The sequence below is a fragment of the Herpailurus yagouaroundi genome, unplaced genomic scaffold (assembly GCF_014898765.1).
Source record: "Herpailurus yagouaroundi ecotype Mexico unplaced genomic scaffold, PumYag 163, whole genome shotgun sequence".
NCBI classification, from domain to species: Eukaryota; Metazoa; Chordata; class Mammalia; order Carnivora; family Felidae; genus Herpailurus; species Herpailurus yagouaroundi.
The window spans coordinates 10,716,802-10,733,289 of record NW_024412404.1 but is presented as its reverse complement, the minus strand read 5'-3'; the positions used below and the strand labels follow the sequence as shown (position 1 = coordinate 10,733,289).

The window sequence follows — 16,488 nt, the reverse complement described above, 5'->3', positions numbered from 1 at the left end:
CCTATTTATTTTTGCAGATTTACATAGATTGGGTTTGACTTCTCCCTGTTTATCAGTTGAACATCTGAGTCACACAGAGTTGAGACCCCAGCTGGGTAGTGACAACACTGTCGCTCCAATGACCCCACCTACATTCTCCTCCTAAGGACTTACTGGAGAGGTGAGACTCCATGAGCCTTCCTGCTCTATTCCAGTCAGCTATGTCAGCCGTGCTAAGTGTGGCCCCCACCCCGGAGGCTGTAAGAAATCCAAACCCAAGTCCCCACAAATTAAAACACTCTCAGGTGGGGCTCGGCAATGTGTGTCTAACAAGCCCTCTAGGGGATTCCCACGCAACCAAGTGTGAGAACTAAAGGGTAAAAACTATTCCGTTGTCGTGTGCTGTGCCCATGTCAAGTGCAAAATCAAGGCAGCCACATTTGCAAATTCTTTGCCTCACAATTCCACCTCATTGTGCAAAACAAGGAAAAGAAAAAGAAAAAGAAAAAAACAAGAAAACTCTTGCTGACCTCTCCTGTTCCCAGCCTGACTCCTGAACCTGCCCACATTCTCCAGCCCCGAACCCCAAATCCCACACAGCTTCTTCCCTCCCCGGCACGAACCTTACCTCTTCCAGTTTAGTCTGTCTGCAGGGAAAAGAAAAGGTTAGGCCAAGGGGCAATTTCTTATGCTTCAACCCTTTGGTCTTCATGAAATCTGCCAGACAGTCAGCTACGTATTCAAACAGCTACAGAGAAGAGAAAGCACAGAACACTGGGCTAAGGCATGGTCACTTATAAACTTGATGTCAAGACCTTCCCCCCTCCCACCCCCCCTCACAGAGCCCTTGCCCCAATACCTCTGAGCCGTTTCCTCGGATAATTTCATTGGGTGTTGGGTAGAACTGACTCTCCATCTGGACGTTTCTTTTCCCCTCTTCAGAGACCTGCACCTTCAAGACTCGAAACTTGGACCCTCCAAGATCCAGGGAAAGAAACTCCCCTTTTTCTATTAAAGAACAAAGTTATCATTTATTGAAGGTCTGTTATACGGCAAACTCTGCTTTAGAAGTTGGACATGTAATAAATGTCACTAAATCTCACAACCACCCCATGAATTAGGTATCATCATACCCACTTGCTGAGACTCTAGAAGTACAACCATGAGCTGAGCCCTCCCGGTAAGGGGCGGAGCTGGGGTGTGACCCAAACCTGCCAGACTCTGCAGCCTAGGCCCCGCCCACTGGGTCACGCTGTAGGGCATAAACGTGGAGGCAAATGCAAGCCCACTTGAGGCAGGTGGTATTAGAAATGGGCCTTGGGGCACCTGCGTGGCTGTTGGTTGAGCATTTGACTCTTGATCTTGGTTCACATCATGATCCCAGGGGCGTGGGATCAAGCCCTGCGTCAGGCTCTGTGCTGAGCACGGTGCCTGCTTAAGACTTTTTCTCTCTCCCCGACTTGCGGGAAGAAAGAAAAGAAAAGGAAAAGGAAAAGGAAAGGGAAAAGGAAAGAAAGGAAAGGAAAGGAAGAAGGAAGGAAGGAAGAGAGGGAGGGAGGGAGGAAGAAAAGAAAAGATAAGAAAAGACAAGAAAAGACAAGGAAAGACAAGAAAGAAAAGAAAGAAAGAAGAAATGGGCCTTGAGGATGGAGTCTATTCTAGCATGCCACAACCAGGCTGAGAGCAGATACTCCAAGAGTGGGCAAAGTGCTGGTAAGGCAGAAGGAAAAGGCAGGGAGGTATGCAGGGAAGAGAAACCGGCCCCATACAAGGCTCAATCTCATGGGCAGAGGGAAAAGACTCCAGAAGGGAAAAAAGACAGGGACCAAATGATAGCTCTTAAGGGGCCAAGGATCTTCATATTTGGGGCCAGACCCAGCCCAGTACAAGGCAGATGCTGTTAATAAAAAGGTGGGAATAATAAATAATAATAATAATAAATAATAACAAAAAGGTTGAGGCAGTTCACTTTGGTGACTTCAACTCGGGATCCAGACAGAATTTCTGCCAGGACTCTTGCCAGTGTCTGCATCAGCCACAGATGTGGGATAGGAATGCAGGTGTACAAACTCTTGAACCAACAAGCCTTCGTATAGAATTATCTGTGCCTGACAAGTGGCTACATGTTAGGCATGCTTCATGATATACATCCACCCAAGGCACATGTAAGTGAAACTCCATGACCACAAATCTGGTCACCCAAGTGGCCTTATTTTGTACCGTGTGACCCTAGACACGGCTGCATGGATATAGGGACCAGCTGGCCATTCAGATTTACTTCTTGTGAAACGTGAAATAAAACACAGTGAGAAATTGCTAGTTGGTGGTAAAAACCAAAGTGGAAGATGCCCCAGACCAGAGGTCAGCTGAGGAGCCAAGGTGGCCCTATGTATGTAGGCCGAAACCATGGAGGGAAATTCTGACTCCTAGTTCCCTTGCAGCTTAAGTGTACCACGGTTCCTGCCCTCAGATTCACGAGATCCTGTGTGTCTTCCTTTTTGCTTTCTGTGTCTTTGTACAACAGACCTCCTTTCTTGACCTGGCTTGCCTGGGTTCTCCATTCCTGGCACTCAAAGAGCTAGAGACAGGCCCTCCTGAGCAGTGTGCTCTGCAAACTTCAATGTGCATGTGAATCTCCCAAGAATTTTAACATGCAGATTACATGATTCAATTTAGGTGGGGTCAGAGATTTTGTGGGTTTTAAAAAAATGTATGTATATATACGTATGTATGTACATATGGATGTAATCACTACATCCAACATGGGGCTTGAACTCGTGACCCTGAAATCAAGAGTCGCATGCTCTTTCAGTTGAGCCAGCCAGGCACCCCTGAGATTTTATATTTTTCTTTTTTTTTTTTTTAATGTTTATTTATTTTTGAGAGAGACAGAGACAGAGAGAAAGAGTGTGAGTGGGGGAGGGTCAAAGAGAGAGGGAGACACAGAATCCAAAGCAGGCTCCAGGCTCTGAGCTGTCAGCACAGAGCCCGACGCGGGGCTCGAACTCACGAACCGTGAGATCATGACCTGAGCCGAAGCCAGACACTTAACCGGCTGAGCCACCCAGGCGCCCCGAGACTTTATATTTCTAAACAAGTTCCCAGGTCTCTGTTGCAGGTCTCTGGACCACAGTTAGAGTTGCACGGGCTTAGTCATTTATAGACCCAGCCAGCTGGATCTTTTGTTTTTGTGGAGATTATTTGGACAGAAAGATTCTTATCTCCCTAGATCAGCCCCCAAAGAAGCCTGTTGGAGTCATTTATTATTCATGAAGGGAATCCAGGGACCTGATACTGTGCAATTTTTATTAGCCTTCATTACGTACCAAACAAGAGATGCTTTCGCAGATGTTATCTGAAGTAGGAAATAGGGAAGATCACACAATCCTTGTATGAACATTTACTGAGCACTGACTCTGTGCCAGATAACATGCCACGTGCTAGGAAGGCACAGGGAGGGCAGGAGTGAACGCCACCGAGGAGGTGGAAGGAGCAGAGTACTGAAGAATGCGAGGGAGGGAGGCAGGCAGCGGGCCAGAGGAGGTCCCAGGGAGGAAACCCGGAGCCAAGGAATGAGCTCACGTAGGGAAGGGAGGGTCTGCTTCTGCGGAAAGAGGGAGGTGTGACAGAAATGAGGCTCGCAGGTAGTCTCGGGATAAACTAGGAAAGAGTTGGAAAAACTGCCCCACCCCAAAGAGCTTGAGCTTTATCCAGAAGGTGAGGGGGAGCCACAGAAAGATTTGAAGCATGGGAGTGCCGAGCTCTGATGGAGATTTGGGGAAAACGCCTCCAGCACCAGTCAGAATAGACTGGAGGATTTTAATAACAGAGGAGCTTCCTGTGCTGCGGTTCGGGTTGGAGGTGATATGCAAAACCCAGTGTAGCGTAGCATGGATTCATCCCTTCCTCTGGACACCGGTGCTCTTATCGGTGTGCAATCACCTGGCTCCACCAGTGACTCAAGATGCAATTTCATGGAAACCACCTGGCGTGGTCCCTTCTGTGACTTTGACCCCAGAGAAAGGACTCGTTGGAACCTGAGGGAGGGAGGACCTACCTAGAAGAAGAGGCAATAGCGGCAGTGGGGCCGTCAGGATCTCGACAGCAATTATGAAGATTATCATGACCGTCCAATCGTGGGGACGTAATGTACAACATGGTGACTGTAGTTAATAATACTGTGTTGCGTATTTGAAAACTGCTAAGAGGGTAGGTCTTAAAAGTCATCATCAGAAGAAAAAAAGAAATTTGTCACTACATGTGTTGCCAAATGTTAGACTCACTGTGGTGGTCATTTTGCCATATATACAAACATCAAATCGTGTTGTACACCTGAAACTAATACAATGTTGTGCCAATTATATCTCAATAAAATTTTTTAAAAAATAAAAAGATAACGATCTCCCAAGAGAGTGAGGTTGCCTTGACAATCCGCCTCTGTAGGCGGATTCTGTGACCTTTCCGAGGCTCCAGGGTTTCCTTCTCCTAAGCCACTCCCAGGGTTTATGCCCCTGTTCCTTCCTGTTCCCACAGATGCACGATGACTGAATGTGTAGATTCCTGGAGATGCAGAATCTCCAGGGGAAGAGACCTGAGAAACCACACCACATTTAGGAACTGCTTCAGGGGAGTCTTTTTGTTTTTTGTTTTGAGAGAGAGAGAGTGCACAAGTGAAAGAGGGGCAGAGAGAGAGAGAGAGAGAGAGAGAGAGAGAAAGTGGGGCTCACCCAGGGCTCATGCTCACCAGAGTGGGACTCGAGCTCACGAACTGTGAGATCATGACCTGAGCTGAAGTCAAATGCTTAATGACTGAGCCACCCAAGCGCCCTGCAGCTGAGTCGCATACTCAGGTAAGCAAGGGACCCCTGTTCTAGGACAGCCCCCTGGGCATATCAGCTGACTACGTCAGGCCCCCTGGGCTCCCCTTCAAGTCTCCCCCCTCAGTAGCAGCATCTGGAGTTGGGTCACCGTCACAATCATGTGATGGGCACTTCCCGTCCCCCTTCCCTCGTGACTGGTAGAGGATAAGGCACAAATGCTAACGCTTTTAAGGCATTTTGTAAGAACAGTCAGTTGCAGCTCCCTCACTGAAAGGCTGGGAGGGAGCTAAGCTCTAACAAGTTACCCCCTCTCAGGTAGGTTTGGATAAAAGGAAGGGAATTACAGACAGTAGGTGAACTCAGGATTTCTCTGGCACCTGCACACATTTTTGAAATGGAGGTCCCAGTGGATTAGTAGCATTTTATTTGTTTGCTTTTGTTAGCAAACATGAAATTACACCACCAGCTCACAGGAGCCACACAAGACTTGGGGCAATATTTGGGAGATTTTAAAGCACTCCCTCCACATGACTTCATCAGATCCTAACAACCCTGATCTTTTACTGATGCAGACAGGAGTGCAGTGGTCCTGGGACTTACCAAGGCCACTTGGCCCCAGGGACTCTGGGTCCCAAGACCTCACTGCAACAGGATCACCGGTGAGAATTATTATATGATGAGAGGCTCTGAGGAGAGGTACCTCCGGGCCTGAGGGTTTCTAAGACTTGTCAGTTTCACTTCCAAACCTGCCTGAAATAGCCAGGGCCAGGAAGACACATCTATCCCCACAGCCTCCAGACCATCAAAGTCACTTTCCCTCGTTTCTGGGGACACCCCTCAGCAGGAAGAACCAAAGCACAGGAAGCTGGGAGGACTTCACCCTGGTGCCTCCCGCCATAGACACACCCATGACTCAGATGCTTACTCTGAATGGCCCTGGATGACCCTTCGAGGACCATAGTCCCCTAGGCACTTTCATAGAACAGCATCTGGAACTCAGCAGATTTTTTTAAACAGGACTGTCTCTCTCCAAAGCTTATGTCCCTCCAGGGTGAGTAATTGTCCACCATGTCACCCACCCACCCCTGCGGGAATAGGACTTTCACATCACAGTTCCCGGAGAACTCTAGAATGGCAGAAACTACCTTGACCCAGTCATTGGCCCACAGGGGCCCAGAACCCAGCTAATCCAATCAAAGTCCCTGGGAGTTTCCTAAACTTCAGTCCCTGCTCCTTCAAGGGCCCCAAAGCCCTCGCTGGAGCTTGGTGGGAGCACTGGGACACTGCCATTGGGGGAGCTCATTGGTCCTCAGTGTTCTCATCTTACCTGGGCAAAACAGTTACAACTCAGGGTTCTTAAGGGACAGTAACGCCCCTGACCACAGAGGGTGCCTGGTAGACACCAGTTCCTGTCCCTCCTGTGGCTTTGCCCAGAGGCTGAGAAGGGAGGAGGTGGATGGAAACTTGTGGATTCCCTCTAGAGACCTCTAGGCTACGGTCAGCAAAGCAATAGTTCCCCAAGGATGTCCACATCCTGGGATGCCTGGGTGGCTCAGTCGGTTGAGCATCTGACTTTTGATTTTGGCTCAGGTCATGATCCCAGGGTTGTGGTATGAAGCCCTGCCTCAGGCTCATGCTCATGCTCATTCTCTCTCTCTCTCTCAAAATTAAAAAAAAAAAAAAAAAAAAAAAGATGTCCACATCCTTATCCCCAGATCTGTATATATGTTAGTTACATGGCAAGGGAAAATTAAGGTTACAGATGGGATTAAAACTGTTCATGGGTTGGCCTTGATTTTGGAAGATTATCCTGGATTATCTGAGTGTGCCTAATGTGTAATCACAAGGTCTTTAAATGTGGAAGAGAGAAGCAGAAGGATCAGAGTCAGAGAGAGATTTAAAGATGCTCCACAGGTGGTTTGGAGATAAAAAGGGGCATGAGCCACGGAATGCAGGTGGAAAATGCAAGGAAAGAGATTCTACCCCAGAGCTTCCAAAAGGAATATGGCCCTGCTGACAGCCTGATTATAGCCCAGTGGGACCCAGTTCAGACTTCTGACCTTCAGAGCTGTAAGAGAATAAATTTTGGGTGGGTTTTAAGCTGCTACGTTTGTGGTAACTTATTATAGCAGAAAACAGAAAACAAATACAGAGGCCAACTCTCTCATTTTACAGATAAAGAAACTAAGGTTAAACGTTTGGACAAAGGTCACCAAGAAATGGGCCTAGAACCCAGGTTTCTTGAACTGTCATTTATTCTTCCTCCCACTACATCACCTTATCTTCCATTACTTAGCACCTTGGGCCTAGAATCTAGATACCTAGGCATGAAACACCACTTATTATCCATTCAACAAATATTTCAGGGCCTAGTGTGCATCAGGCACTTTGCTAGGTGCTCAGAACACTGTGGTGAAGAAGAAACAGACCCTGCCCTCAGGGAGCGCTGGCCCAGTAGGGAGACCCAGCATGGGAATGCTTCCTAGATGGAGGCAGTGACCGCTACCCTGAGACTGAAGAGCCAGGTTGATGTTCACAAGAGGAAGAATGTTGGATGCCCCAGCAAGTGAATAAACAAAATGTGTGGGGCCAAGGTGAGCGGAGAAAAAGCCGGGTACATTTGAACTTTGGTTCAAAACTTTTGGTACTGACTAGACAGAAGCATAGAGAGTTGGAGAGGAATGTGCACAGAGGGCTGGAGAGATAAGCCAGGGGACAGGTACCCATCAGCCAGGGAGAAAGCAGGGAGATCAGGGTCCCTGGCAGCCCCTAGACCCACTCACCTGAGCCATCTGGAATGGCCCTGACAAAGGTGGGCAGCATCTTCACGGAGGCTGTGGGGTTGGTGTCCTTCCCCAGGCCCTTCTGCATTTCAGCCTGGAACCGAGCCATGATGTCCAAAAGGGTCTCATCGGAGAGCCGCATGTGATACAGGAATCTGTCCACCTGGAACAGACACCAGGGTGACCAGGGTTCCCTGTTAGGGGTGCTTGTCCTCCACTGCCATCACGAAGCTGCATTTCTGACTCTGGGGACATCGACAGTCATGATGTCGATTCCCAAAAGCTCCTTGCCTGACCCCTCACATCTTGGAGACAAAGTGGGGAATTGGGAGAACAGAATGGATTGGAAGGTTGGGAGGTAGGAATTTATTCCTCCGAAGGGCAAGCTCTGAGGAAGAAAGGATTCTTCCATTTTTCTGATGGGACAATAGAGGGGCAAAAGGTACAAAGGATTCAGGGTTTCTAATTCCTAGCCCAGGGCCTGCACCGTTGTCTCATTGCCTCTCCACTACAAAAGACTAGCTATAGTTTTAAAGGTAAATTCCTAAGCACGGAAGTTTTCACTTCCAATGATGACAATATATATCCAAACTTGTTTCCTTTTGTTTATGGGCTGCTAGGAAGCTCAGCTAAATTTAGTTTCCAATTGCAATCTAAATTCTAGTTCCTTAAATTGTCATTCTGCTTTTTTTTTTTAATTTTTTTTAATGTTTATTTATTTTTGAGACAATGCGAGAGACAGAGTGCAAGCAGTGGAAGGGCAGACAGAGGAAGATACAGAATCCGAAGTGGGCTCCAGGCTCTGAGTTGTCAGCCCAGAGCCCGACGCGGGGCTCAAACTCACCAGCCGTGAGACCATGACCTGAGCCGAAGTTGGACGCTTAACCGACTGAGCCACTCAGGCGCCCCACCAACTTGTCCACTTTTAATTCTGCTATGATCGTAGGAAAGTTGGACAAGGATGTGCTCTCTTGGGTAGATGTACACATTTCTTCCCATTGATATATTACAACTTATTGTTAATTTCTTATCTAAGGATTTCTTTTCACCCAGAAATTTATCCTAAAGAAATAAAAACGGACGGATACAAAGATTAAAGTTTGGGCTCTGGAGCCAGGCAGCCTGGGTTCAAATTCAGCTACTCCTCTTACTAGCAGTGTGACCCTGATAGAGTTACCTTAACCACTCTGTATCTCACTTCTCTTATCTACAAAATGCTGGTAATAATAGTACACGTCATAGGATTTTTATGACGATTAACTAAGTTAATACATGTAAAGCATTAAGAACAATATATGGCACATGGTAAGCACTCAGTAAAATTGTAATTATTTTTAAAAATAAAAAAGGCAAGGAGAGATAAAAAGTAATGTTTTCACATCATTGCTTACAATATGAAAACACTGACAACAGCTTAAATGTCCGTTAATATGGTGTTGATTTTTCTAAAAATGCTATAGAAAGATATTGTTATGGAAAGAGGTTCCATTTATATTTGTAGGTGAAAAAAGTACATTAAAGTACATAATATGATCCTTCCCTGTGTTTTTTTTCTTTTTCTTTTTTTAATTTAGATATGAAATTTATTATCAAATTGGTTTCCATACAACACCCAGTGCTCATCCCAAAAGGTGCCCTCCTCAATACCCATCACCCACCCCCTCCTCCCTCCCACCCCCCATCAACCCTCAGTTTGCTCTCAGTTCTCAACAGTCTCTTATGCTTTGGCTCTCTCCCACTCTAACCTCTTTTTTTTTTTTTTTTCCTTCCCCTCCCCCATGGGTTCCTGTTAAGTTTCTCAGGATCCACATAAGAGTGAAACCATATGGTATCTGTCTTTCTCTGTATGGCTTATTTCACTTAGCATCACACTCTCCAGTTCCATCCACGTTGCTACAAAAGGCCATATTTCATTTTTTCTCATTGCCACGTAGTATTCCATTGTGTATATAAACCACAATTTCTTTATCCATTCATCAGTTGATGGACATTTAGGCTCTTTCCATAATTTGGCTATTGTTGAGAGTGCTGCTATGAACATTGGGGTACAAGTGCCCCTATGCATCAGTACTCCTGTGTCCCTTGGATAAATTCCTAGCAGTGCTATTGCTGGGTCATAGGGTAGGTCTATTTTTAATTTTCTGAGGAACCTCCACACTGCTTTCCAGAGTGGCTGCACCAATTTGCATTCCCACCAACAGTGCAAGAGGGTTCCCGTTTCTCCACATCCTCTCCAGCATCTATAGTCTCCTGATTTGTTCATTTTGGCCACTCTGACTGGCGTGAGGTGATACCTGAGTGTGGTTTTGATTTGTATTTCCCTGATAAGGAGTGACGCTGAACATCTTTTCATGTGCCTGTTGGCCATCTGGATGTCTTCTTTAGAGAAGTGTCTATTCATGTTTTCTGCCCATTTCTTCACTGGGTTATTTGCTTTTCGGGTGTGGAGTTTGGTGAGCTCTTTATAGATTTTGGATACTAGCCCTTTGTCCGATATGTCATTTGCAAATATCTTTTCCCATTCCGTTGGTTGCCTTTTAGTTTTGTTGGTTGTTTCCTTTGCTGTGCAGAAGCTTTTTATCTTCATAAGGTCCCAGTAATTCACTTTTGCTTTTAATTCCCTCGCCTTTGGGGATGTGTCGAGTAAGAGATTGCTACGGCTGAGGTCAGAGAGGTCTTTTCCTGCTTTCTCCTCTAAGGTTTTGATGGTTTCCTGTCTCACATTCAGGTCCTTTATCGATTTTGAGTTTATTTTTGTGAATGGTGTGAGAAAGTGGTCTAGTTTCAACCTTCTGCATGTTGCTGTCCAGTTCTTCCAGCACCATTTGCTAAAGAGACTGTCTTTTTTCCATTGGATGTTCTTTCCTGCTTTGTCAAAGATTAGTTGGCCATACGTTTGTGGGTCTAGTTCTGGGGTTTCTATTCTATTCCATTGGTCTATGTGTCTGTTTTTGTGCCAGTCATTCTGCTTTTAACTGAGGTTGTTCCAATTAAGATGAAGTTTAATTTCTTTTTAAATTTTTTTTTATTACGTTTCTTTATTTTTGAGAGGCAGAGAGAAACAGGGCATGAGCAGGGGAGGGGCAGAGAGAGAGGGAGACACAGAATCGGAAGCAGGCTCCAGGCTCCGAGCCGTCAGCCCAGAGCCCAACGCGGGGCTCCAACCCATGAACCGTGAGATCATGACCTGAGCCGAAGTCGGACACTCAACCGACTGAGCCACCAGGCGCCCCAAGATGAAGTTTAATTTTTAAAGCCAGCCCCAGTTGCTCCTGAAAATGAGTGGGAAACACTCATTTTCAAATGAGTGGGAAACACTCATTTTCAAATGAGTGGGCAAAGGACCACTGCCCTAATGGAGGGACATTATAAAACTCACTCTGGCTGCACTCAGTACAACAGTTTCCTCTTCATGGTAACGCTCATCATTTGATAGTGACAGCCTGGATTCCCAGGGCATACTGGAACAGATGACTGAGGGGGTCACGACCAGGGACAGTGGCACAGATGCCCTGTATTTGCCCCTCCTGCTTTATGTACACATACTGAGCAGCCTCTCCACCCACCCAAGTCACAAGCAGACTTGATCCCAGCACATTCCTAAAGGAATCACTCTCCCACACTTTTCTCAAAGGCTAAGAACATTCGTTGCAGTCTACAAAGTGCTTTCATGTAGGCAACCTCGTTCAATCTCCCTGACATGGCTTTGAGGCAGCCAGGTGAGGCCAGAATTCTTGCTTCTGGTTGAGAAATGAGGACTCCAAGCCTCAGAGTCATGAAGCAACACTGGGAGAGCTGTAAGTGAACGGCAGCCGTGAGACTAGAATCCAGTCTGGTTTTGCCTGGTTTTGCTTCACAGCTCTGTGCAGGACACAGGAGCCCAACAGAGACATTACACCGAAAGTGCAGGGGCCACATGACCTTTATCACAGGACAGGTGCCTAGTCATCAGCCAGGCCTACTGGGCGGCGTCCCAGCTTAGGCTGGGGACAATATGGAGACCCAAGACAGTGAAATGGCGCATGGCTCCAGGGACTTGGGGGCCAAGGAGAGGCCAGAAAACCATCAAAGAGCCATTAGCAAAAAGGACAATTGGGCTTTCAGTGTATTTGAGGAGATAGGATGGAACCAGGTCATGCTTCATTAAGGGCTTCCTGTTCACCCTGAGTCTGTTTATGACTAATTGGTTGGCACAGCCACACACACGGAGAAAACCGACAGAAGGGACATGACCCAAGTAATTGGGGCTTGGGGAAGGGTGAGATGTACTACACGGGAACTAAACTTGCTCCCTTTCCACCCCAAGGACCCTGAAATGCGCCCTTGGACCTACAGCTCATTTTGCTCAGCGCCCAACAGAACTTCTCCCGCATCCCCATAGTGTCATCCCTCATGTACAAGACATGGGTTTGAAGCCCCATTGGGGTCATTTGCCAGCTGCAGTTTAAGAGTCCTTCAGACCTTTGGGTTTCCGCTCCTGCTGTTTCACTAAGTTCAAGTCGTGACAGAAAGAATGTCAGCTTAGCAACAATTTCTTGTTTATTCTTTGTACCTCCCACAGGACCTAGTGCAGTAGCTAGATGGGAAAAATGAAACATATGTTGGGGAGGGAAAGCTGTATTGTAAATCCAAACAGGTGATTTGGGGCCTGTGTAACCAGGCACATCCTTTGCAGGCACTAAGGGCGGGTGTTTGAGTTGCAGAAAACCAAGCACACATTTGGAAAGACTCTGAGACCATGAAACAGGATATCTTCTAAACAAAAGAGCCAACACACGGTACATTTAACATACAAGAGCAAATTCAAAAATGTAAGCTCAGACTTGCTGAATGACAGAATGTGGGAGCCGGAAGTGACTTTAGAGATCACTTAGTCCAAAGGTCCCATATGAATCAAGAGTCATAAAAAGGTTCACCTCTTTGACCCAGTGATTTCGGTTCTGAAAATCTAACCTTATGATGATCACAAAGATGTATAACAGTAAACACATTCCAGTGTTTTTCATAACAATATCTTAACTGTTAAAAAATGTTTTCAAAAGTAGCCAAATGTCAGGGGCACCTGGGTGGCTCAGTTGGTTAAGCATCCAACTTCCGTTCAGGTCATGATCTTACGGTTCGTGACTCTGAGTCCCACATCAGGCTCTGTGCTGACAGCTCAGAGCCTGGAGCCTGCTTCGGATTCTGTGTCTCCCTCTCTCTCTGCCCCACCCCCGCTTGCACTCTGTCTCTCTCGGTCTCTCAAAAATGAATAAACGTTAAAAAATATGTTTTTAAGTAGCCAAATGTCCAACAAGAGGGAAAAGATTAAATTACAGTATATCCAACAGGATTGACTATCAGAGGATAATAAAATGATAATAATGAAGAAGTGGGAGAAATGTACACAAGTGGTTACAATATAACAATAAGTGAAGGACACAAGAGTCAGAATTGTAGATGAGATAGAAATACAACTGTAAAAACATACCATAACAGCTTCCACCGGGCAAATCTGACAGTGTTTGTGAGAGGGGTGGGAATAAAGGTAACATTTCCCCTTTTCGTAATGTTGACTTACTGAACCGTAAAAAGTACATACTGAAAACCTAACCAGCCCTTCTCTTATGAGTGAACAATCTGCAGGTCAGTGACCAGAGTCAGCCCAATGTTATCAGTAGGTCAAATAATGTCAATATATTGAATTGGAAAAGAAGCTATCACAGTGGTGTTTCCTTCCTTCCTTCCTTCCTTCCTTCCTTCCTTCCTTCCTTCCCTCCCTCCCTCCCTCCCTCCCTCCCTCTCTCTCTCCCTTCTGGTTTTACTTTGTTTGGTCTTTGTTTTAACATTGGTATAGGGAGATTGAAAAAAATTGTTCCAGGGTCTAAACGGTAACCCTCCCAGGCAAGTATGGCCCAGGATCTTGACACTCTGGAGGCAAGAAGCACAGAAACTAAGGAGGGGATAGACTACCTGACCCTGGAGAGAAAGAAAGGGCCTGTGCCTTTTGACCAGGTGTGTTTACACCACGTGGAGGAGGGCACGAGCCCATGTTCTCAGAACCTGTGACTCATCCAGCAACCAATAAACCAGATGCCCGTACTATCCCAGTCACCTGTTACTTCAGGTGGCCACAAGGTGCTCCTGACTACCCCTCCTCAGCTCACTCTTCAGCTTTCTTGAAGGGGAGAGAGGAGGGAGGTGGGAAGGGTCAACCTCAGGCCTTGACAAAGGCTCACCCTCCTCGCAGAGGACCCGAACAAATCCGTGGAGGCTGCAACCTGGGGCTGGCGGACAAGCAGGTCCCACCTGATTCTAGGATGTAACAAAAGGAACCAAGGAAATGAAACTAATTCACAGAACCAAATGGAAAGGTTCCAAAGACTTCTCTCTTGGGTTTTGTAGAGATACGTGCAGGTTTCTTCTTTACTAAGCAGATAATAATGGAAAGTGAATCTTTAAGTTGTACCCTTTAGGACTTTTCTACCTCCTCAAGAAGCCAGTAGAGGACTCCCTGAAACTAATCAATAAGTGAAAATTAAGACCGCTTAAATCAGATTGATTCACAATACTTTAAGATTTGCTGTAACTTCTAACCCAAATCTCTAATGAACAGAATTTAGTGGAGGTTTGTCCCACCAAGCACATGAGGGCTGTAAGGGACCATGCTTCCTCTCTGTGTTTGAAAAGCCTGGAGGCATCACGGCACAATGGAAAGAATGCTAGGGGAGTCAGAGACTTGGGTTTAATCCTCACTCCACCTTAAATACTCGGGTGGCTTTGGCTAAGTCCGCCTCCTGAGAGGATTTCTGTTATCTGTAAATTGAGAGACACTAGTGCCCAGGGCGCTGCCTCGGCAGCTGGAGTGGCTGGTGTGGCAGGCTGGGCTCCTTCCAGGCTGCCAGCAGAGAATGGTGAGCCTTGGCAACTTTTAAGCAGCCTACCGTGGAATCAATTTTGTGGAGAGGTTTCGTGGGCAAAGTGGCGGAATAATGCACAGCCTACCATTGGCCAACAGCCATGGCAATAATAAATATTTCAACTATTGTACATCAAAACCCACATCCCTCTTGGTTGGTTCTCATGCTTCCATTCTTTCAAGCACATGAAGAATCATGTGAATTACTTGAAAGGTTCTCAAAATTTCTCTCCCCTCCTTTGTAGCCTTTCCCCTCAAACATCCCCGACATCAAACACGATTGTCTTTCACCTTTCTAAAGACTTTAGCCTCATCCACACCCAGTGATATCTGCCAGGAAGTGCAGAGTGAAATGCAAGACCGAGGACAATGTCTAATGCCCAGCCTGTGGGAGATTTGCTCCGCACCCCACTCCGTGAGCTCTTTGCTGGTCCTGTGCTCCCTGGGTCTTCTCTAATAAGCTTGCTTAAGTCCCTTTGGATGCAGCCACGGTATCAATTAGTTCTTTCAGTCAAGAATGAGCCAGGTATCTCTGAGCTTTGCGAGTCCTTACCTTCTTGATCTGATCCTCCTTCAGCTTGGTGAAGTAAAATGCCATCAAGTGTACGGCAAACATTTTTTCCAAGTTTGGTTTCTCCTGAGATGGGCAGAGATTTCTGTGCAGTGTTTACTCCCGTGTCTCTGGAGTGCTGCCCACTCCCGGTCAGGCTGGAGGCCTCCAGGAACTAGGTGCTACAGATTGAATACCTCCAGGCTGCTTAGTTCAATGATTAAACTTCGCCCCCTCGCTCGGTCCCTCCCTCCAGCATACACTTGATTGTCTAATAGGAGGCTTGGTGAAGGCAGCTGAGGATTGGTGGAGGGGAGGCAGGTGATGGGTTGCTTGACTCTTTGAGAATTGGGTGCCACAAAATCCCATTGCTAAGCAACACTCTCAAGCCAGCGTTCCACCAAGCCCACTCAGCCGAGGAAAATCCGAGAAGTTGGGCGTTAAACAAAGCCAACTTTGAACCAGCTGAACTGCTCGGCAAATGTTTGGTCTCAGCCTTTTCTCTTTTGTCCTTTTCTTCTCAATCCAGGGATGTAACTCCTGACTCCCTGCCCCTCCGTAGCACTGTCTTAATTAAGACTAAAACACTGCCCTGGTCAGGGAGATTTCAAGAATGTTGAGGCAAATCCCTCCATTTGTGACAGATCAGATCTCTTGGCCAACAGCCCGTGGTAATGGAAGAGAACCAATAAAAGTTTATCTAGTCACAGTGATAAGCCAGAAAACCTTGATTACAGAGGTAGTGACCCAGGAAAAAATATACACGAGAAAGAATGGACTGATGTCACCAGTGCTCACCGGAAAGCTGCTGCCGGAGAGAAAGACTGAAGTCAGAGGCAGAAATGTCTCATGCCACTGAGAAATTTGGTTTACTCATCTCACTCATACTGGATGTGAGAAGGACCCAGAAAGGGGCCAGCGTGTGGGTACTTTAGACCTTGCACTCCTCCTGCAGTCATTGGTCAGCTAACAAAATCAGTAACAACTGTAGTGTTAACAAGAGCAGCTAGCAAGGAGGGAGCAATTACTGTTCCCATTTCATAGATGGGAAAACTGAAGTTCGGAAAGGTTAAGCGACTGACTCAAAATCACAAAGCCTGTGAACGGTGCAGTGAGGAATCAAACCCAGGAGTTTCATTCCAGGGCCTAGCCTTTAACTGATACATAATGTCGCCTCTCGTCTTCCTCCCTGCAATGGATACTCAACTGATACCTATTAATAGCACCAGCTTTCGGCTGGACTGTTGTCAAAAATTCCGACCACTTGGATAGCTACATACAGGGATACCATTCCAACAGGGTCTTCCCGGTGAGGGGAAGTAACAAATGGAGGAATTCCTGACCATAACTTCCCAAATATTAATCCAATGCTTCCCCAAATTAGCAACCGAACTAATGTGAAGGCAGGTCTGCCGGGCGCCCCCCAATGTTTCTCGCTCCCACATATACCTGATCTTC

At 46.6% G+C, this 16,488-nt stretch overlaps 1 protein-coding gene across 1 annotated transcript in view; it reads right to left on the bottom strand.

Moving 5' to 3' along the window:
* The window catches only part of HKDC1 (hexokinase domain containing 1), a 52,142-nt gene extending 36,846 nt beyond the window's left edge, over positions 1-15,296 (bottom strand). The window contains exons 1-4 of the mRNA XM_040485235.1: positions 15,034-15,296; positions 7,583-7,745; positions 839-987; positions 608-727 (exon numbers count right to left, since the gene is read on the bottom strand). Coding sequence (XP_040341169.1) covers positions 608-727; positions 839-987; positions 7,583-7,745; positions 15,034-15,096 — 495 coding nt within the window. The 5' untranslated portion in view covers positions 15,097-15,296. The remainder of the gene's footprint in view (positions 1-607; positions 728-838; positions 988-7,582; positions 7,746-15,033) is intronic.
* Between the last annotated feature and the right edge of the window lie 1,192 nt (positions 15,297-16,488).